Genomic DNA, 22,648 nt, shown 5'->3' with positions numbered 1-22,648 from the left:
CGAGCTTTGAGATAAAAAATGGAAATATTGATCAGTAGAAGTACCTGTACCAAGCTGGACACCCCTACGCTGTTGGCAGTCCTGGGCACAAGGCTGCAGTACAAGCACAGCACACTTCTGCTCCAGCCCCGCGTTGGACACAGCCCAGTAGTTCAGTTGTTGGCTACAGGAGAGCAGTTCATAGAATCATTAGGTTGGAAAAGACCTCTAAGACCATCAAGTCCAACTGTCAACCCAACGCCACCATGCCCACTAAACCATGTCCCACAGTGTGACATCTACATGTCTATTTTGAACCCCTCCAGGGATAGTGACTCCACCACCTCCCTGGGCAGCCTGTTCCAATGTCTAACCATTCTTTCAGTAAAGAGATTTTTCCTAATATCCAGTCTAAATCTGCCCTGGCACAACAAGTTGCCTGCTTGCTGGGGGTAGGGCTGAGGAACAACTAGAAGGTGCTGCACACTAAACAAGCCTTTGTTGCTGTTGTGGGACTGGAAAGATCTAAATGTTTCACACTTGTGGCTTAGAATTTTCACGTCAGTGCCCTGCTTTACAAGAAAGGAGTTGTCTGTGTAAATCTAGACTGTGGAAAACCTGTGTTCAGCATTTCAGAGAACTCTTACAATGCACAGTCATATCTTCCAAGCCTTCTAAGTAAGTTTACTGCAGAAATAGGTGCAAAATTGATAAAAGTCAATACGTAATTTAAGCAACAGAAACCAAAGTTCACAGCATCTGCCTCCCTGCAACCTGGACTCTAGCAGGGGCCAGAGAAACAGGAGAGCACTCAGCATCACTTAACAAAAGCAAACTGATTCCACATCTACCCTACTATTTCCTCTGGCAAGTGTGAGTCAAGGTTTGAGCAACACTGCAGTTCAGCTGAACCATGGGAAAGCAGAGTTTACAAGTTGTTGCTTGAACAGAAGATAAACAGCTCACTGGAACATGCTGGGTTCTTTCCCCACACAAGGCAGCTGGCAGAATTATACCACTAGGAACCATCTTAGATTACAACTGTCAGGCCTAAACTCTGCCGTCTTCGGTAACACAAGCAACACTGTTTACAATGAGGTACCAGATCATCTATAGGTAGGGATTGCTTTTCTCAGACCTGTTTATCGGTTTCCTCTCCGTCCTGTCAAGCCTAAGAAACCCAGAAACCCACCGTAAGCCTTTCATGCTCAGCAACAAAGGCAAGTGGAGAGAAAAAAAAACCCACCCTCCTTTACTACAGACTGCTTCCTTCACATGGTTTTTAAGAGGTATTCTCTTTAGGTATCAGCCACGAAATACTCTTCAGATTATTTGTGTGATGTTAATAACGCACAGGACAGTAAACCACGCTGCGCAGCAAGCTTCTGACTGTATTCTCCACCAGCCTTTGTCCTTGGAATGTACTTAAGCCAGGCCAAGGGAAAATATTCCAACCACCTCAGATTAAGTAGCTTGATTAGTTGTGCCACTAACGACTTCCTTCAGCACTGAGTGATGAAGTGAACCCTGGTATTTAACTTGCTGAAGAGGCACAGCGTTGTTGCTTGGTCTCTGTGTAGTTGCACTAGTAACCTTCTCACAAACCCAAGCGAACTCATCTGCTAATTTTCATTTTGACCCAGAATGCACCTTCACGGTGTCGAGAGAGTTTTCGAAGCATGCAGGAACATTCAAAATACTTACTCTGAAGCACACAACAAATTAAGTGGGAGTTTTTATTTTTCTTAGCAGTACAATCAGAAGAGCTCCATTTTACAGATGCTACTTCAGCAAATGATTTTTTTGTTTAGTTCACCTCTACCCCTTATTCCTACTGGACAGACGACATGTGACATCCAAGTGGTTCAAGCATTGAGGTATTTTGCATGGTGTTTGATGTGGTCATTAATAAATGTAGCAATGAAGAAATAGCTGTGATCATAACCCTAGAAAAGAGCAACAACAAAGAAATGAGCAAATTCCTATAGTTCATGATAGAGCAATCATGCTAAGCTCTCTTCTAGGAAAGTTAATGACTCTTCTGGTTTGGTCTATTTTAAGAAATCAAAAATACCTGTATTATACATAAAAACTGTAAAGGATGCCTAACTAACAGGTTAAGTGCATATATGAACAGTAGAAGCTGAACAAAGTACCGTAACCTGCCCTAATCTGGGCACGTACGTTAGAGATGGACAAGAGCAAGGGTCAGCTGCAGAGCGGGGTGCCTTTTGAGAGCACAGTTCCCTGCACTGGCACTGCCCTACTGGTAACACACAGGGTATAAGGAGAACACAGGCCAGGTCTGAATCACTGCTCCAGCGCTGTGCTAAAATGACAAGGAGACCTCTGAACTACCCCGTTCTGTCAGCGCTACCTTTTTCTTTTGGTGCAAGGCCGTGCAAAGGCCCTTCTGATAAATCAGAGAGGACAATCCCTCTCACTCTCCGTAACCGGACCCCTCACTGGGTCTGGCCTGAAGTCGTCAGTCGCTTGCAAAGACTCCAGCACTCTCAGGACAGTGTTGTTCTGGGTCACTGCACTACAGGAGAGAGCAATCCTTCCACCTGGGTCTTTAAATCAATCTGAGATTTCAAGCAGTTCCACACCTTTCCTGATTCATCCAAACACGTGCAAACTAAATCACAAAGTTTTGTGCTAAACACAATACCCACAGGAACCCAGCAAACGTACAGCTGTCACTTTGCTTGTACAGGGGCTGTGATACTTATTAAAAATCATTAATGCCGCTTCTGCAGCCAACCGCTGGCAGCTTGAGTTACCATCAACAGATCAGTCTGTTCAAACTGAAACCGTGACCCCACCTAGCGGTGGAATGCAGCTGGAGCTGAGGGATATCGCACTCCTTGGCGGCTGATCTTTAGGAAAACGTCACTTCTCACCCTCTCCCTCACTCGGCCAGGGACAGACTCACAGGTAAGTGAGAACACGCCCCATGAAGAGACACTCTCCTCGCTACCTGCCACATACACCCAGAAGTCACCAAGCAACAACCCAACAATCAAGGACCGCAGAAGCAACTTGCCTGCTGCAGTCTAAAGACAACTGGGATTTTCCGCTCTGTGCAGGCAGCGATGAAGTTATCAGGCAGTAACTGCCCGGCTGATAGGAACTGGTCATCTTTGCCTTGATCAATCAAGATGTCCAGGTGAGAGTCTGGGTAGGACTTCACAAGTTGTGTAGCATCGTATGCCTGCAGGAATAAAAGAGAAACGACACTGGAAAAGCAAAAAAAATGGGGAAATTCCAGTAATACCATGTTTGAAAAAAAGGAAATGGTATGATGTAAGTAATTACCAAGCTAGCAGTTTGACATCATTTCTGGACCAAATACAACATCCAGCCCAGGGATAAATTCTTACAGAATCAAAGAACAGCGATATAATCTAGTGCCAGTTCACATGCTTGTACAGAAACTAGGTCCTGCCAGAATAACTTGGTTATCTTGATGTAACTATTTTGGCAGCTAAAGGTCAAAACACCGGTGTAACACATGGCAATTTTAAGCAGAAATACGAAAATCAGAGGTTGTATATCTGTGCAAAGGCAGGTCTAAGTCTATTCCTGATGCCTGCTGTTGATCTGCTGGACTGGGTTTGCAGAACACCTCCAAAGCAAGTGAAGGGGCCAGAAAACATTTTTTTTTCCAAAATAAATCCATTATGTTAAGTGTAAGCAAGTTTAACTGGTGATTTTTAAACATACAAACTATTAATAACTGTGAAAGCAGGAAGTGTTCTCCATGTGTGGAATGTCTTAATCAAACCTGGATGTCTTCCTAAGAGACACTTTAATCCAATTTACAAGGGCTTTAACTGCAGCTTGTGTTTATTTACACGGAAATCAGACTACCTGGTCACGATGATCCCTTCTAACTCAATTCCAGGGATACAGGGCAATGTTCATGCAGAGATCAAAAATACCGAAGGGCCACCCAAATAATGCAACAACATGCATACAAACACTTCCATATCTCAGCCATTCATATATGGCTACTTATATTTCAAAATTATGGCTCCAGGGCTAAAACCTCACTTTGGTTAATCCCGTCCTACGGGATACCCATTTCCAAGCATCCACTGGGCTCCTCTGCTAGCTGCCTCCAACAGGCTGCCCCTGCCGATGCCAGGAGGCTCATCAGCCTCTGAACAGTTTGCAGCAGTCTGTCTTTTCAGGCTACTACAAAAACCAGCTGGTTTGCATGTTAAGAACTGACTGCAGATATATCTGCTCCTGGTGATAAGAAAATAATTTCAATTTGTATGGCTGTCACAAGCTAATATGCTTTTTAAAATCTATTTCTAAAGGAATAATGACTGCCCCTTTAAAAAAAGAATTTTAAATTCTGTTATTCTCTGCAAGAGGTAAATATTGGCATATATTCTGTGATCACAGTGCTCCTTTCTTTTGTGCTTGGGTAGATGCAGGGATGTATTTGAACGGAAATCTTTATAATTCAGTATTACATTTCTCTAAAGCTAGTCTATGAAAAATGCTTAAGACATTTTCTTTAAGTTTACTTGCAGCTTTGTCCTTGAACAGTTGATTGACTCTGAACTATTCTTGGTTCTGAGAAACAGGGCAGAGCCTAACTCTCTTTTAAACTGCTCACTGCTTCCAGGCAGTAGAGAAAGTCTCAGACTGCTCATAATCCTTCTTAGCCCAGATTTTAACATCTTCATAAAACAGGGAGGAATTTAGTCAATTTGACGAGAACCTTCTCCCTCATTCCATTTCTCATAAGCACCACCCGGCAACAGCAAGCGAACCCACCAGAAGCGTACAACGCTTATCCATGCTTAGGGGTGCAGTAAACCAGCTGTACCAGCCCAGGGGCGCCCCAGAGTTTTGTTCCAGACTCCTGCTGCGACGCATCCGCAGATCGCTCACTCGTGCGTTACTGAAGGACTGCGAGTTACAAGACGTACCTCCCATTTGCTTACGTCCGACCCCAGATATCCACCGAGGGCCTTCTTCCCCCACTGACACTGAACAGGGTTGCAGATAGGAGCAAATGCCGATACAGACTATTCAGAAAGAAAGAATGAAAAAGAAGTAGGAATTAAGAAAAGTGATTTCTGCTAACTAACAAGCAAACTAAAAGCATTTTCAAAAACTGTTTTGAAGTTACTGCCAGAACCCAGGACTCCTCCACCAACCCTTCGAGTGCCCTAACCATTATCCTGCTTCTCTCTTTTTTGTTCTTTCTAGCCCCGCAGGTTTCGCTTTCCTTTTTTGCACATCAGCCAAGCTTCAAGTGGCAGGGCTGGATGCCCTGTTCCTTTCCTTGTTGGGAGACGTTGGCTTCATTTCCCTGAAGCAGCATGGAGGGATCTCAAGTCTACTGCTGGGTCAGGATGGTCAGAATGTGGGACCACTTCACCTCCAACCAGATTCCTGGCAGAGCACACCAACAGCCTGTGGCACAGCGCTGCTCAGCCAGTCTAAGCACGCAACAGTGTCTCATGAATTTAGGTACCTACAGGATTAGGGCTCAAGAAAAGCACATTTCAGAACACAACTCCAGGTACTGGTGGCAGCAGTCCAAGCCCTATTCTTACATTCTTCTTTTGGATTTGGCCCTGGGACATCAGTATTTCCATTCATATGCCTTGCAAGAAATAGCAACAAACCACCTGAGCCATTGCCAGTTCTTCTGGATTTTGGTATTTTCAATTTTATGTTTAATTCTTTTAGATAATACAATTAAGAGTTAGGTGCCAACAGTGAAAACGGAAATTTCTGAACTGCTGGCTCCAAAAGATAAAAATAAAGCTTTATCTTACATTCGACTCTCATTTAATGCCAAGCTAATGACACTGAGCAAATGTTATGCTAATTTCAAAAATGCAGTTCCGTATTTGCAGCAGCTGGCCACAAAGCACAGGGCCAGGACATCCCACGCAAGGACTGATCCACAGAGGCAGAGCCCCTCATCTCTCAAACACCAGCGCCTGCTTCTCCCTCAGACACGTATTTTACATAAGCATATCTCCAAAGAGGACAACAAAATTTCTCTTAACCCTCATGAGTATAAAGGCACATTTGGTCCAGCACGTTTGATTTAGGTTCAAGTAGAACACAAACGAACACAACTTCAGATACATCAAATACCCCAAAAATTAATCTTTAGGAACACTGACATGCAAATCTCAGTGGGGGAGAAAAAGGGTGGGGGAATGTCCTCCAGATACTCCTCTGTGTGCTGTTCAGGTGCTTCCAGTTACACTCACCATCAGTTGGAGTTAATAGACTTTGTAGTAAATTCTAAGCAAACACAGATATAATGGTGGCAAAAAGGTTTGCTGGTAATAAAAGCTCCAAAATGAACAAGACAAGATTTGAAAAGATAGAGCAAATCACACAACCAGCTTTCTAGGCAACACTGGCTGCACGAATTAATTCCAGAGAGCTAGAAGGAGCCCGTTTACATTTAAATATAACAATTGGTTTGGAAGAGCTGTAGCATCATCCAAAACAAACTGAACCTTTCTTAACTTTTAAAATCTGCAATTTTTTAAAAATTTCACTGATAGTCACATTCCAGTGTGGTGTTTCTGGCAGTTCTCCATACTCCACTAGTAGGTATCAATGAACTGCTACAACTTAAACTACTTATACATTTAATGCTATAACAGAACTTGCTATTATGTTTTCTTTCTTCAGTTTCTACAGCAATCTGTATAAGCCTCAGTACACCTCATATAAGCTGTATTATATCTTACTTTGTACTTTCCAGGATTCTTCAGAGCAAGAATAAGAGCTCCATGACCTCCCATGGAATGCCCAAAAATTGACATCCGTTCAGGGTCAGTTGGAAAATTGGCATTTATTAGTTTGGGCAGCTGTAAAGGAACAACAGTACAGTAAAAACGTTAAAGCAACTTGAGCAGGTTTAGGAAAAAAAGTGCACAAACAACTATCACGTTTTAATGCCAGGAAGCCACTGAAACCAGAGGCACACCTTTGGTTCTAGCCTGACATTTGTGATCATGGCCTGAAAGCGATTTGAACGGGACTGTAAAAAAGCAAAACAATTACGCCAATAATAAGTGACTCCAAGTATCTCTATAGAAATCCCTCATAACTCTGTAACAAAAGATGTGGGAATTTCCTAAAAAACATCATCTTATTTTAATAGATGCATAAATATGTATGTGCTCCTGTAAGGGACCAGAATGGTGAATTGTTCTTGGGAGATTATTTGCTCCCCATATTCCCATCAACTTTAGTTTTAATCCAGACCACACAAACCACATGCAGAGTAAACTGGCCACTCACCTTTCTCATACGTATCTCAAGGATCAACTTTTACACCCAGTTAAAGAAAAAAAAAACCCACAACCCAAAATCACCACCCCCCCTCCCAAGACAGCCAGTGAGAACAGTCTAAATGAGCCATATGACTGCCGAACAGGCGCAGTGAAATGCAGCGGGTTGTTTCAGAAACAGCAGAGCAGAGATTTTACAGGAGCAGAGCTTGCACAACCAACGAATCAAGAAGTGTAGGCCGACCCTGCGGCACCTCCGGCAGGAAAGCAGACTCAAGGAATTCCTGCTCAAGCCCTGCCAGGTGTTACCATCTCTGTGCTGCGGTTCTCTCCCTCCTCAGCTCTATGACGGTATCTCTCTGGTGAGGAAAGGCCTAACGACTGGATAAATCCAATCATGGAAATAATCCAGCATTAAAAAAGAAATAGTAAATTCTTTTTATTAAAAAAAAAAAAAAAGCAAGAAAACGACAAACCATCCACAGGCATCAAGATCACCTTAAGCAAGCTTTGGTGGCAGGAACAAAGAGCATGACTGAACCGCACCCCTTCTTTATCTTACCCAACAACACGAGGAGAACCCAGCAGCAAAGTTACCTCATCCTTTATGTAGGAATACATCCTATAGTTTGTTTTCCAAGGATCTTCCGTGGCATCCACATAAAAACCAGCACCGGTGCCAAAATCCCAGCTTTCATCTTCTCCTTCAATATTGCAGCCACCTACCAGGAAAATTCTTTCTATAGTTACTGTCTCTCCTTTACCAATGTTCAGAATTAGAGAACCCGCCACACAAAGCAGAGACTCGGGACATGAGTTTCTCAATCAGCATGTCTCTACTCCTCCAATTATAAGACAATTCAGATTTCCATTCATTAGTACAGTGTTTTCAAGTGTTATCTCAACAGAGCTTTCAAAATGCCACTTACGTATTACCTGCAGATGTACCAACTCTTCACTTGTTTCAGTATCCCTTCATAAACAAACACAACGTACAGATCTCTCCTAAAGTAAAGCTTTGTCCAGTTTACCCACGGACTTATTAGAAAGTTGGCACTTGTTAATTGGCGCTATCAGCTTGTTTCAGTTATTAGGCCTCATCCTACCAAGCACAAGAAACCATGTGAGAAACAGAAACTGTAGAAAATCTTCCTTCCCCCAGAAGGACAAAACCACATACCACCACATGGTGTGTCCGGACCAGTTTTTGTGCTTCAAATGATGTCTGCTACACCTCCCTTCTTAAGATTCGACAGCATAATAACACTTTTTGTCCCTATCATTTTTTTACCTATAACTCCTCACAAAACTTAAGTAATTTTGTATCCTCTTTTCCAAGGCTATGCTTTCAAACTAAATTTGTAGATGTCTCCTTGAACGTCAATACAGTTGACCAGTCCTCTCTCACTCTCCCTTTGATTAGCCCCTGATTTACCAGCCCCGTTTGTAGAACAGAATGTAACATTTCAAGGTACATGTGACAGGAAATAATGGCCTCCCTTTCTCCAAAATGTTCCTAGTTTTTGCAATCCAAAATTACATGGGCTTTCTCCACTGCAAACCCATGTGTAATCTGACAGTCCCTGACAGTTCGCGCAGCGATACCTGCCACCCTGTCACAGTGCAAAACCAGATTTTTACAAGGATCAAAGTTGAGTTTGCTCCAGTGACGTGTCCTTGAACACTGAGTGATTTTGTAACTTAACAGCAGGCACAGGGACTGGGGGTGCTTACACAACATGTTGGATATAAAAAGTCTATCTTCGGTCCCCTGGAGATTGACAAAACCACAGAAAGTCCTGCCAGGCAACAAAGGCAACGTTGATTCTGCTAAAAGAAACTTAAGGAAAGACTTGAAAAAAGACATTTGAAAAGGAACCTGCAAAACACGGCTCAGCACACCTGTCTGGAAAAGCAAACTCCTACGGAGAAGGAAAAGTAAAGTCTATTAGGCCCTGACAGAGGCCTGTAATGACAGGTATTTCATGTTTTCATGCAGCCTTTCTCCCCAGCCAGATACATCTGGCTCCTCAAAGGTAATTCTCACGTAGTTGTAATGACACAGTTAAAAAAGCACAGAAGCATTTTCACTACATACGCTCAGACCTCTTAATTTGTGCTTATATTTGAACTGCTCTTCACTTGTTTCTCCAGACAGCTCAAAGAGATTTGGGGTCTCTGAGTTAAAATCTAAGAGTACAATATGAAACACGTACTGAAATTCACCTAAATAGCAGAGCAATCCTGATCAGTTATTAGACTAAAAGGCAAGAGAGAAGCTGCAAAGAGGGTTTTAAAAGAAAATGGACAAAGCAATCAACTATGCAAATGCAGGTACACACTGATAAGAGACAACTTACACAGACACCCCCAAAACAAGCCCCACCACAATTACCCAACATGAGTAATGCACAGGCTAGTTGCCCATCTCCAGTCTGCAGCAAACAGCAACAATGACGTGTAAAGTTCATTAACACACAAGTTTTGCTCTTCTGTCCCTCTTCTTCATTAGAACCACGCGTTTCTGTTCTTTGACCTGACACAACTTCGAAACCTGGATGTCAACAATATTTTCTGGAAAGAACATCACTTCATTCCCCTATTACCTGTGTTCAGATCTGACCCACTAAAGCTTGCAAAACATGAGAAGACTGCCACCTTTGTGTAGAGCACTCGTTAAGATTTTAGCAGAATCCAGCAAATCACTGAACATAACACACTAAATCCCCAAAAGACTGTAGTTCCAGTGACTGCAGATCCACCATTTTCAGGTTTCCCATACCACAGAAAACCTCGGCCTTATACAAATAACAGCACATCATTTAAAAGAGCCATTCAGCAGTCTATTGCAGCTGCAAGGGGGAAGGCTTTCTGGTTTGCCTTTCTAAGTACTGGAACCCTCTGGAGACTTTAACCCTCTGAAGAAATGTATTTAAGCAACTTTAGAAGACAGAACACAACAAAAAGTAAACAATTACATTTTTGGGTGACAACATAGTTCTGCAGATTTTTTAAAGGCTCAGCAAGTTGCAAAGTGCAAGGGTCTCAGAACACAACCCTCTTGTTTTCCTTTTCTTCCCTCTCCTCCTTCGCGCCGAACTCAACGGCCCTTCTGTTCTAGCTTTAGTGCCATGACAATAAAAGAGTTTCAAACGTCAAACCGTCACTACCATGTTATTAAGAGTACAGACAATCTAATCTAGCAAACACTGCAAGATACAGAGGTGAGGTCATGTTCTGACTCAGGTGGGCAACACACTTCCTGGCAAACTGCAGCACTCCATTCTTTGAGGACAAAGCCAGCGTACTTCAGTGCAGTGACTGGTACCATGTCTCCTGTTAAAACTTACGTGGGCTTGTGTCTGGCGCGACTACAATAAGGCCATGCTCAGCTGCAGCTTGATGGAAACCAGCTTTCGTTATAAAATTCTGTTCTGTGCAAGTTAACCCTAGAGAAATGAAAATATCATTGGTTACACGTTGGCTCACAGCATACTTTTTTTGACAGAAAAGGTTTTGAAAAACAAGAGGGATTCCCGTCTCCATAAACATGGAAAAGTCTTTTCGCTGGGTTCAACAATACTAATAATCAACAGAAACAGACACGGTTGCGCTTCCACATCTAGTCACAGTAACACTTGATCCAGAACAGGTCAATGTGTTCTCTGTATCCCCCTGAGCACCTACCCATGCAGCATGTACAGTTTCCTCAAGGACTCTATATTTAAATCCGTTACCTACAGACACTGTTGCTAAGGTTAACGTTGTTAACTTCCGACATCTAACCCTGCACCTACATTTTTCTCTCTACCACCACTTCAGCTTTACAGAATTATACACGTGGTCTAACAAATCCTACATCCTCTAGACAGGTTGAGGGCCCGTAAGCACTCTGGCTCCAAAACCCACAGAGATCCGTGACTTTTGCACTGCAGCAGGCCCAAGTGAAGTCCGGTTACAAACAAATATCACTGCACAGCAATATTTCAATTTTTCTTCACTGGGCCATTTGAGAGGAGTTAGTGAGTCTAGTTTTCCCTGAGGAGAAGTTGTAAATAACCCAGTTTGACTGATATACTAGCCAAGACAGCATGGTTTAGATTCAAAAAATAAATGCGCCGCATGACTCGGAGCTCTTCAGACAATTTTGATGCTTCCAGCTTCAAGGGTTAAATTGCCATTGTAGAATGGCAGTCCACTGCCATTCTACAAATGAGACCTACTAGCTATTTTGTGAAATGAATACAGACAAGGAATGTAGTCTCCACACTCCACACCAGCCAATTCTCCAATTTTCTAAACACAAGTCTCAAAAAAGCAGCTCCTAAAATTACAGAACAGACAGAGCTTCTGCACTTCATTTTGAATAACAGAAAACAAAAGATGTAATTAATTAATCCTGGAGCCATCACCAACATAAATCTGACCACTTTGAAAGCAATGCCTTAACATCATTTATGCACTTTTGGTGCCAGGCCCAGCTCTGTGGGAGATGAGAGGAATGGGGGCAGACCACCAAAACCAGGATAACTGGGAGCACAAGTTTGTCCATACAGTCGCATCCCAGCTCGCCTTACATCCAGCAAGACAGCAGCTGGAGAGGAGACCACAGGAGCTGGAGAGATGAAGTAATGATGCTGTGGACAACTTCCCTCCTGCCACACAACCCTCTTCAGCTCCTGGCCCCTTCTGATCCCATGGGGCTACCTCACTCTAGATGTGCGTGCGCCACGGCAGCTGACAGCACCTCTCTCTTCAAGTTCACCAGCTGCTCCCTCAGAAATAGCACTCAGAATAAGGTGGGATCCAAAGGACAAATTTGCTGGCTCCCATGGGCTAGATTTTGACCCCTATCCTGTTAGCTGAGGCAGTCTGTCACAGACAGAGGGAAGCAGGAGGTGTCCCAATGGGAAGGCCTTTTGGGACAACCTTTAAATATATATGTTTCAGAACAAAACGTATGTACATTTCAGAACAAAAGCGTAGAACATTTCAAACACCGAACATTTTAGAACGCACTCTGGTAGGCTACCCCCTGAGGCCAGCGGCATCCAACTTTACTACAACACACTCAAAGTAAATGTGTGTGCCAGAAGATGACCTTTTGTAGAATGCAAGAGCTGCCACTGTAACACCTCCACATCAGGTTTTCAGTAGCTGCAGCGCAGTAGCTTAAACATGCTTAAGATTATCTTTTTTAAGTTACTAAAATTCATGTCACTTACCCGAGAGCCAATACAGCACAGGACACTTTGCAGTTTCTGCTTTTGGAGGCAAGTAGATTCCAAATTTCATTTTGCATTTTAGCTCTGCACTGTATTAATAAAACACTCTTTGTTATCACCACTAGTTAATTAACAAGGTCGCTAACATTAAAATTAGAACGTCGAATCAATGCGTTTTGTTCAAAGAGAGATTTGGTCAGTGAATGATAATAACTAAGTTAAAGTGAAAAGCAGTTTTAATACTCAGCCTCAGCCTCTTGAACGGACAACAGCTAACCTGCCTACCTTGTTCTGAATATACTTAAACCAGAGACTTACAAATAAGCCACATTTCTGCAGTGCTGCTAACTGGGAAAAGTTTGGAAACTGAATTTTGAACCCCAGCAGTATTTAACTTGAGCTTTGTCTATTAAAATGGAAAGTAATTTTTACTGAAGAACACATCCCCATGACTGGCAGAACATACACTGGACAGGATGCCCCAGCAAGCGAGGTTTTCAAGCTAAGTCTACAGATTAACTGATTGCCCAATTAATACTAAAGCCTAAAATTGTCAATAAAAGCTTATCGAAGCATAACTGATTTTTTTTTTCCTCTAGATAAGAAATGAAAAAACCAATGGAATGCTTTTCTGTTCATCTTCATCAAACAAGAATCTATCTACTGTGTTAGTCTGCTCACGGCGTATATTAAGAGTGCACAGAAGTGAAACATCCAGTAGAGTGAATGGGACTTTGTACACACGGCGGCTCTCTGTGCTGCAAATGGGACAACCTAAAGTAATGGAGCTTCATTTTCAAAGGTAAAAATACTGGCTTCCCATCTTAAGTCTGCAGCACTAAGTATACTAGAGATGTTAAACATTAACGCAGAAATACAAGAACACAGCCAAAGCAGCACTAGGCAGCATTCCTTACTGAAATGTGGTGATATTAGTGAGAACACACTGCAGACTGAGAATACTGACAGCAATGACAGTACGGATTCACTGCTCCATGCTAAATGTCTAGGTTGCTTTTGTAGTGTTTACCTGTCATGTTCAAACACCTTCTGGAAACCCTCAAAGCATTTGTTGCTGGAAACCTGTTTCAGTGCCATGGCTTTAACTGGAAAAAAAAAAAAAAAAAAAAAAAGAAGAGCAAGTTAAATTTGAAAATAAAACATTCCTGGACTTAGTGAGTTATAAGAACAGAAAAGTTGAGTACAACTTGTTTAAAGTCACTATTTTTCAGAAGAATCTCCTGCAAACACTTTCTGATCTTTCATTAACTTCCTATTTCCCCACAGAAATGGAGGGGGAGCTGAACTCTTGCGAGCAGGACTGACAAAGCCTTACGGCTTTCGTACAGACCCACATCTCCAACCACCTTTACCTCTCCAGTAACTGCACCTCGCTCTTTGTCTACCAATGCTGCTACCGGACAAGACATGTCATGTGCTGTGGTCAGCCTGGAGCTGCCTGTGACGAGTGGCCAGGCTGCTACCTCCACAATGACCTGTCCCACCTTTCCTTCGCTGTATGTTCCAGTATCCAGCCACTAATGACCACAATACTGAAGACTGTAATCATTGATGGAAATTAACTGCCTTGTTCTAAAAGTCTGAGGGACGACAGAAACACAGGCCTCACACAGAAGCAGAAGCCTTATTTCCACAGGAAAGAGTATGAAAAATACAAGCAAAGAAAGAGTTGTGGGAGTCTTAAAACAGCAAGTAGTGCACTCATAGCAAACTTGCTAAGGGAACTCGGGAACGCTGACACAAACGGAGACACTGTCAGTTTGCATGGACAGTAAGGCCAACGAGGCAGCTGAAGGGGGAAGAGGCCTGGCGGGTCAGCACACAGGAAAATCCCGAGGAGGAACCAGGTAACATCAGACCAAGTAACAAATGTCAAAACATAAACGCTCCCTCCCTCATACCTGTGCACTCCTGTGGTGCAGCGGGCAAGAAAAACCACGCACCACGGCCAGCCCTCAGGGCCTGTTCACTGCCTTCCACCACCCCCGCGGGGCTGGAGAGTCAAGGGGCAACCACGCAGCAGCCCGTTACACCCACCCCGACGGCGGCACCAAGCCAGGGGCCGCTGAAGCAGCACGCAAGGCCCCGGTCCGGGACGCCCGTTCCCCTTTCCACAATGCCAGTCCCGCCCGCCGCACTAAAGCGCTCTCCCGTACCTCCGTTGTCACCGTCCCGCCCTCGGGTATGCCCACAGGCAGCGATCCCTCCCCCTCGGCCGCCGCTGGCTGGGCCCGAGGCCCCGCACGGGCCCGCCACCGCCCCGCTCTCCCCACAGCGAGGCCCCGGCCCGACCGCGGGCCGCCGCGCTCCCGCCCCGCCGCGCTCCCGCCCCGGCGCCAGCTCGGCGCTCCCGTCCCCTGCTCCCTTACCGCGGCGGAGCGGCGGGGGCGAGCGGCGGACGGCGCGGCCGAGGGGGCGGCCCCTGTGCGGGCGCAGCCTCTCACCGCCCCGGCCCGCCCCCGGCCCGCGGCGGGGTCTTCGGGCGGCTGCTTCCCGCCTCCCACGGTGGCTGCTGGGCCGCCGGCGCGAATGCACGGCGGGGGGAGGTCTCTGGGGCCTGCCGTGTCTGGGGGGGGCCCGCGGGTGCTGCTCTCCTCTTCGTCCTCGTCCTCCTCAGCCGCTTCTCTGGCTCTTCCGCTCAGGCCCGGAGGGGAACGGCTGTGTGCGGCCTGGGTGCCTTCGTGCCCCAGTGCTGCAGAGGTTGCTTTCCCAGCTGTAAAGAAGAAAATCTTGGAATTGTAAAGTGGAGAAAGAAGCAAAAAGTTAATCCAGAGGATCCTGATAACAGTGAATTTCTCAAAGCAGCAAGTATTTCTGTTAGCATTAGTTTCCCTCGACCACCAAGACCTCGGGGGGGGGGGTGAGAAAGTGCTGAAGCAGCCTGAACAAGGACCACTGAGTCATTAAATTTTAAATGTTTCACCTCTCCCCAGTATTTCAGTGTTTTTCATAGTAGCTGCTGCCTGTCATACTCTGATTTTATGGCAAAACCAAATTCCAGTTTAGGTTGTTTTTGTCGTGATGCCTCACTTGTGAGATCACAAAGGAAAGCAGATACTTGGCAGTGCTTTCATCTTATTCATAACCCAAATTCTTCCCACTTGGTGCTGTTAAAGCGTCTTCTTTATTTTTTCTTAATTTGCAATTAAACATGCCCATCGGTTGCCAAAAAAAATGTCGTCAGCAAAGCTCTCTCCCTCTTTTAGTCTTGTACCATGTACTACGTTAACAGCAACTATTTTTGCCCATAATATTTTGCAGTCTGGTCATCTGTTACTTTGCCAGTGTGACAATACTTCATTTCTGTTTTTAATTCCTAATTCTAGCAAGGTGCAATACTGACAGCCTCGCACCCCGTTGCTTCCTACTCTTCCCTAGCAGATCCATTTGGACTGCAGCTTCTGGACCCTGGACCTGGGCCACTCATCCTGCCTTCCAGAGCAGCTTTCCTATCCTGTCTCTCTACTTGGATGTAGCTGATACAAGTAGTCTGTCTCCGAGCTGTTTAAACTATATTCTCTCAATTTGTCTTTTGCAAGCCAGGTTTAATTTGCCATTAATCAAATTAAAATGTGCTTCTTTACTAGTATTTCTCATACACTCTTCAGGTTGTTCCTTCCATCTCTGTGTGCATTTTGTAGCTCTTTTCATGTCCTAGTCTCACTAGCAAGATATTGCCCACTTAGTTTGTTATTTGATCTAAACTTCAGCCAGTCTGTTTTCTCCCTTGCATATGTAGTCAGCTGTCATTGCATACATCTTATTTTCCATGGTATCTGCAATTGGTTTTAACTATTTCTGCCTTGTCAGTGTAAAACCTGCCTACCTTCAGCACTGATGCTGATAAGATTTTGATGTGTTCCTGGTCTTCCTGTCCAAGTCCCTTAGATAACCTCTGTCCAATTTCCTCCCATTTCAGAGTGACATATTCAGAAGGATCCACCAGGCAGCCTGATGATGAGTTTACCTGGCCTCCCCACATCTCCATGACATCAAGATATAAGCATTATTTTGTATGTCTCTTCAGTTAAAAATGACTGAAGTAAGCACATAGGTAAATAATGAGATCTGTGTCACAGCCCTCTAGAGAGCTGTTTTCGTGGCACACAGCTGAGTGTGTGTTGTGTGTAAGAATGTGTGAAGTGGAAAACACACTAGGATAGTGTTGAAGACAGTGTAAGGTAGAGGGAGCCAGGCTGGTGCAGTCTCTTCTGTGCTGTGGTATAGATCTTTCTAGTATCTTCAGTTGTGCACATTTGTTTAACCTTAATGCCATTTCTGTATCCTTTGAGATAGTGTCTGCAGCTGTCACCAGTGAATTCATTTTGGTATCATTCTGCATATCATTTCAGATTCTCTATAAAAAACAGATGTGAAACGGGCTTCCTGTCCTTCATCATTAAATGGCTTCTCCTTATATGGTGAAGCAGGGCAATCAATAGGAACGAGGATATTAAAGGAAAAGAATGACAGGCACTCTGGAAAATCTCTTGCTTTATGTGTTGCTTTATCCTTGTATTCCAAGTACAACACATACTTCTCCAACATACTTTCTGTATACTCCTCCTACACAGATAGTACTCTCAACCATTTTGCCACTGATCTAACTCAGTGGTGAGATATTCTACCTAGCATTTCTTTTGGCACTGGTAAAATGGATTTTTATGCTGTCAGAAGAGTTTTTGCCTTTTCACCTCATTTTCACCATCCTTTCTGTACTTGAGGAAACATACCACTAGCTTCAACCCACTCAAGCACATTTGCCCTAAAGCTTCCAGCAAGAAGCTTCCACATTGTAGCAAGCAGGCTGTATGTTTTAAGCTTACAGTATCAAATTCTTCCTTTCCCATTTGTTTTCAGTAAGTACTGCTGTGGTGGTTTGACCCTGGTTGGATGCCAGGCGCCCACCAAAGCTGCTCTATCACTCCGTCTCCTGAGCTGGACAGGGGAGAGAAGAATGTAACAACAGGCTCGTGGGTCAAGATAAGGACAGGGAGATCACTCAACATTTACCATCACGGGCAAAACAAACTTGACTTGGGAAAAATGTAATTTATTACCGATCAACTCAGAGACGAGTAATGAGAAATAAACCCAAATCTTAAAACTCCTTCCCCCCACCCCTCCCTTCCTTCCTGGGCTTAACTTTGTACTCGATTTCTCCCCCTCCTCCCCTCGAGTGGCACAAGGAGACAGGGAATGGGGATTGGGGTCAGTTCGTCACACTGTTGTTTCTGCTGCTGCTTCCTCCTCAGGGGGAGGACTCCTCACACACTTCCCCTGCTCCAATGTGGGGTCCCTCTCATGGGAGAAAGTCCTCCATGACTTCTCCAATGTGAGTCCTTCCCACGGGCTACAGTTCTTCATGAACTGCTCCAGCGTGGGTCTCCTTCATGGGGTGCAGTCCTTCAGGAACCGACTGCTCCAGTGTGGGTTCCCCCATGGGGTCTCTGGCAGCAAACCTGCTCCAGTATGGGCTTCTCTCTTCGCAGGCCACAGGTCCTGCCAGGAGCCTGCTCCGGTGCAGGCTTCCCATGGGGTCACAGCTTCCTTCAGGTATCCACCTACGCTGGCATGGGGTCCTCCACAGGGTGTAGGCAGTCATCTGTTCCACCGCCCATGGGCTGCAGGGGGGACAGCCTGCTTCACCGTGGTCTTCATCACAGGTTGCAGGGGAATTGCTGCTCTGGCACCTGGAGCACCTCCTCCACCACCTTCTTCACTGACCTTGGTGTCTGCAGAAATATTTCTCTCACATATTCTCACTCTCCTCTCTCACTGTAATTACTGCTGTGCCATAACTTTCCCCTTTCTTAAACACGTTATCCCAGAGGCACAACCACCATCACAGATGGGCTCGGCCTTGGCCAGCGGCGGGTCCATCTTGGAGCCAGCTGGCATTGGCTGTGTCGGACACAGGGGAAACTTCTAGCGGCCTCTCACAGAAGCCACCCCTGTAACCCCACTGCTACCAAAACCTTGCCAAGCAAACCCATTACAACAGTCCTTCCCTTAGCAGTGTGTCTGGGTGCATGCTTTTCCAATGTTTTGGTTGCAGTAGTCTGAATTAAGGATGGTAGTTGCTAACCTCTTCTACCTAATAGCTGTGGATTCCACCTCCTGCTAATGTTTTTCAGTCATTTCTTCTCAACTTTTTGTACGTGATCTCATCTTCACTTTGGTTATTCAGAGCACTAAAGTCACACTCCACTGTCTGCTTTGCCAGGAGATTATTTGTATGTCGTTCTTTTCTGTAAAGAACGTTTCCAGTGTTCTTTGTAGTAATTGTTCATAATTTATTATTCTAATATCATATTTGCCTAAATGGTTTTAAACTGTCTTATACCATGCTATTGGTCATTTGCAAGCGACATATATGGCTCATAACAGTATTATCCCTCAGTATATGTCAGTCTGACTGTATGGACACAATCTGCTTCAAGTCTTCAGCTTTTCAAGTGAGAAACTTTACACAGGGAGAAGGAAAATTTTCTGCCACTTCAGTGTTGTTGATTGATTTTACTGTTTCCCCTTCTTTACATCCATCTATCTTACCTTTTGTCTTAGATGGAAGTTAGATTTTCCGAAAATTATTTTCTTTTCTTTCCTACCATACTGCCAAGATTTCACCAAGTTACAGCAGCTGTCTCCTCTTTTTGTGTTCTTTAGAAGTTCTCTAATTCAACAGGAAAAAATATCCAGTCTGTAATAAGAACCTAATTTGATTAAACAGGCTAGCAAGTGGAGAAGTTTCCCTCAGCAGCTTTGTGAATTTGTCTTTGGTCAAGTTACACAATCTCTTCTGTGGCCAGAGACAACTTCTAGGTCAGCAGTTGTCTTTCATCATTCTGATTATCAGTATAGCTCCCCTGGTTTCTCTTTAATTTGGCCGTGCCTTGTACTGGCCTTTCTGCAGCCCTGCACTGATGATCTGGAATGGTCTCAATAGATCTGAGCTGCTCTGAGATTGGGCATGTTCATGAATTCTCTTTTTGCAGAGGGACTGCGGGAAACACATACACAGAAGATTTGCAGTTGCAGAAATAAGCCATTTGTGATAAGAAATTAGAAAATGTTAGTGTGTTTTGAAAAAAATTCTTTGTCCCTGGAAGAGCTAAAACACTGAAAACTTTCCCAGGGAAAAAAAATCAAGCATGCTTCTTTTATTACAGGAATGTGAATTAAAAAATTCTGTAATTCTTTCTTATCATTTCAGAAAAATGCAAAATTAAGCACACATTACAACTGATACTAAATCCAGTGAGGTAGGTGTGTCTGATAATTCTGACAGAAAGTATTTTCCTCTTAACGCTTTTCAATTAAAAATGAAGCAGTCTTGCTTTTTTTATAGTAAATCAACTGCACATATTTGTTTTATGAATTTGTTTTCTGTTTCTTTCTAGTGCAGATAATTTTGAACTTATGAAGAGTCTGCTTGTTTGAGAAATTTTTCTACATACAGTTTTAAATTCCTCATGTTGGATTTACTGAGCCTTTGAAGCTGATATTTTGAATTCAGGTAACCAAGTAAAATTTGTGGTATAATGGTAGCTAAGGAAAGATACTGGATGACAGGAATGTAATCGTTAAGATCTGACTTAGAGAACACCAAGGTACAAATTCAAATTCCATTTCAGCCAATAAATAATTTAGTAGAACTTTAAGGCTTGCCTTATTAATGGGAGCCCCAAGGAGATGTGGAGACATAAATGCTATTCGTTTAGGCTCATCATTGTCTTTTCACAGGAGACAGGCTTTTCTTTAGGTCTGAGGGAATAAGTTAAGATCAGCAACGCCAGCTGGAGTTCCTAGGATTTCTTGATCCCTACACGAGCCTTGAAGTAATAGAAATACAGTGGGCTTGCTTTCTTGGGCTTGGGGTGCAATTCAGGCCACAGACCTGAAGTCATTTGTCAAATTCAGGATCAAAATAGCAGAAAGAAGCTTTAAGTTGTGTATCATAAACTCTTCTTGTGAGGACTATTTAAATCTGTTATCTATAATGACGTAGGATGAAGAGTCACACAAAATTACAATACATGAGGTTGCTTCTACTCTTTGTTTAAAAGATTATTTTAAAGAGCATGGCTTTTAAAAATGCCGAGGAAAAGGCAGTGAGGAAAAGGCAGTATTTTATTACCATCAAAGATTGAGTATGGTAACATGCCTAGATGGTTTTTGGAATAACTGATGAGATCCCCAGCAGGAAGAACATTTGTTTTAATAATATGTATGGTTCCTAGGTGAAGTACTGGCAATGAAAGAGTCAGAAGGTTCCAAACATCATTTGGAAAAGTAAAAGTAGATGCTCACATTGCCCCAAGAGAAACAGCAAAAAACTTGATTGATCTGAATTTTAAAAAAAGATAGTGGTCTTCTGAGTGTCCTCATTTAATTTGATTCGGGCTGAGTAACTGAAACCACAGAAGAGAATAAACTTTGAAAGGAGCAAGTTTTCACTCACTAATATGTGGGCTTGTTTAGTTACAATTAGTGTCTAAAAGTGGGCAAAACAAATGGAGTCACTACCTTGAACTTCAGGAGAGCCGACAGTGGTTTTTGGTAGGATCCAACGGGATACTGCCCAGGCAGGCAGAGGAAAGCCCAGGAGAGCTGGTTGATCAAGGACAACCTCCTCAAAGCACAAGAAGAGTCCATTCACTTTACAGAAAATTGAGCACAGGCCAGCATGCATGAAGAAAAGGCTCCTGATGTGCCAAATGCAAAAATGAAGCCTACAGAAGGTGGAAGCAGGGATGGGCTACCTGAGGAGAGTACAGAAAGCTCTCTGAAGCATGCAAGGAGGGAGTTAGGAAAGCCAAATCTCAGAAGGGACTGAAACTAGAAGTGATGTGAAGGGCAATAAGAAGCGTTTCTTTATGTACTTTGACAGCAAATAGAAGGCTAAGGACAATGTGGGTCCATTGCTCAATGGAGCAGGTGAGCTAGCGACAAGGAACGCAGACAAGAACAAGGTACTCAGTGGCTTTTTTTTTTGGCCTCAGTTTTCACCGATAAAGTTGATCTGTCGGGTTAGTGTTAGCCAGAACAGAGGACAATGTTTGGAAGTGCTTAACTCGTGTGGGTCTGCACAAGTCTATGGGACTGTATGGTGTGCATTAGGTGGTGCTGAGAGAACTGGCCAATGTCATTGCAAGGCCATTTTCTATCATATTTAAATGGTCAGGACAATCCAGAAGGTCATATTGATGTTTGGGAAAAAGTAGATTTCACACCTGCCTTCAGGAAGGGCATGAAGGAGGATCAAGCAAACTGAAGGCAGGTCAGCCTTACCACCATCCCTGGGAAAGTAATAGAACAAATCCTTCTGGAAGCCATTTCCAGGTACACAAAGAAGAAGATGGTGATTTGGAATAGCCAACATGGATTTACCAAGGGCACAGCCAGTGCCCAGTCTAATTGCCTTCCAATGAGAAGTGTGCCTCAAGGGACAAAGCAAAAGCAGTGGAAGTTGTGTACCTTGGCTTTAGCAAGGGCTTTGCAACAGCTTCTCTTAGTCTCGTTGTCTCCTTTTAGCAAGACTGGCAAAACACCAGCTGGATTACTGGGCATTAAGGTGGGTGGAAAATCGGCTGGATTGCTGGGCTCAGAAGGTATTATTGATCAACAGTACAGAGTCCAGCCGGCAGTGACACCACTCAGGGTTCGATACAAGGGACAAGACTGTTTAGTGTCTTTATTAATGACCTGGATGATAAGATGGAGTGCAATCTGAGATATATAGCTAAGAAAAAAATAGATTGTTGTATTCTCTGTGGTAAGAGATAAAAGAGAGCAGGAGAATAGATCTTTGCAAAAGAAGAGGCTTCAGTCCTGAAAATTTTTTTGGCATTTAGAAAAAAATCTGAGTTGCAGTAAGGAAGGGAGATGCTATTCCGCACTATTGATAATATAGGTCATTGAAAAAAAAGGAAAGAGCTTATTGCCATCGACAGGGAACAGGACCATAATGCAAAGCATTGCATGAAAACCTATTGGAGCAAACCTTCTGACTTGAAGAATACACTGTCTACAAGACAAAAAGGAGAAAAGAAGTATTTTCTACACTTCACATGTGGGGAACAGAGATACAGATTTCCTGAGTGCAGCCATGATGAGTATTGCTCATGT

At 43.8% G+C, this 22,648-nt stretch overlaps 1 protein-coding gene across 2 annotated transcripts; it reads right to left on the bottom strand.

The window, feature by feature from the left end:
• Positions 1 to 1,701: 1,701 nt before the first annotated feature.
• Positions 1,702 to 14,918, bottom strand: ESD (esterase D). 2 transcript variants are annotated; one of them, XM_086481950.1, is made up of 9 exons: positions 14,887 to 14,918; positions 13,527 to 13,602; positions 12,497 to 12,585; positions 10,622 to 10,720; positions 7,869 to 7,993; positions 6,726 to 6,845; positions 4,929 to 5,027; positions 3,026 to 3,193; positions 1,702 to 1,925 (listed from the first exon to the last, which is right to left on the bottom strand). In XM_086481950.1, exons 2-9 carry the CDS (start codon positions 13,592 to 13,594, stop codon positions 1,845 to 1,847), a joined length of 849 nt encoding a protein of 282 aa, XP_086338076.1. In that variant the 5' UTR covers positions 13,595 to 13,602; positions 14,887 to 14,918; the 3' UTR covers positions 1,702 to 1,844. The 2 variants fall into 2 exon arrangements, with proteins under 2 accessions (XP_086338076.1, XP_086338077.1); XM_086481951.1 differs by lacking the exon at positions 14,887 to 14,918 and adding an exon at positions 14,674 to 14,691.
• Between the last annotated feature and the right edge of the window lie 7,730 nt (positions 14,919 to 22,648).

Source organism: Leptosomus discolor, chromosome 1 (genome assembly GCF_034619465.1).
Source record: "Leptosomus discolor isolate bLepDis1 chromosome 1, bLepDis1.hap2, whole genome shotgun sequence".
Taxonomy (NCBI): Eukaryota; Metazoa; Chordata; class Aves; order Leptosomiformes; family Leptosomidae; genus Leptosomus; species Leptosomus discolor.
This window is presented reverse-complemented; position numbering and strand designations above follow the sequence as displayed.

Bases quoted from the DNA above. Each gene is read 5' to 3' on its own strand.
- ESD (XM_086481950.1), bottom strand. From the start codon at position 13,594: ATGGCACTGAAACAGGTTTCCAGCAACAAATGCTTTGAGGGTTTCCAG. The intron at 10,721-12,496 runs GTAAGTGACATG...TCATTTCTCTAG, and splicing joins TGTGCTGTATTGGCTCTCGG to GGTTAACTTGCACAGAACAG. The intron at 5,028-6,725 runs GTAAGATATAAT...CTTTCTGAATAG, and splicing joins AGAATCCTGGAAAGTACAAA to TCTGTATCGGCATTTGCTCC.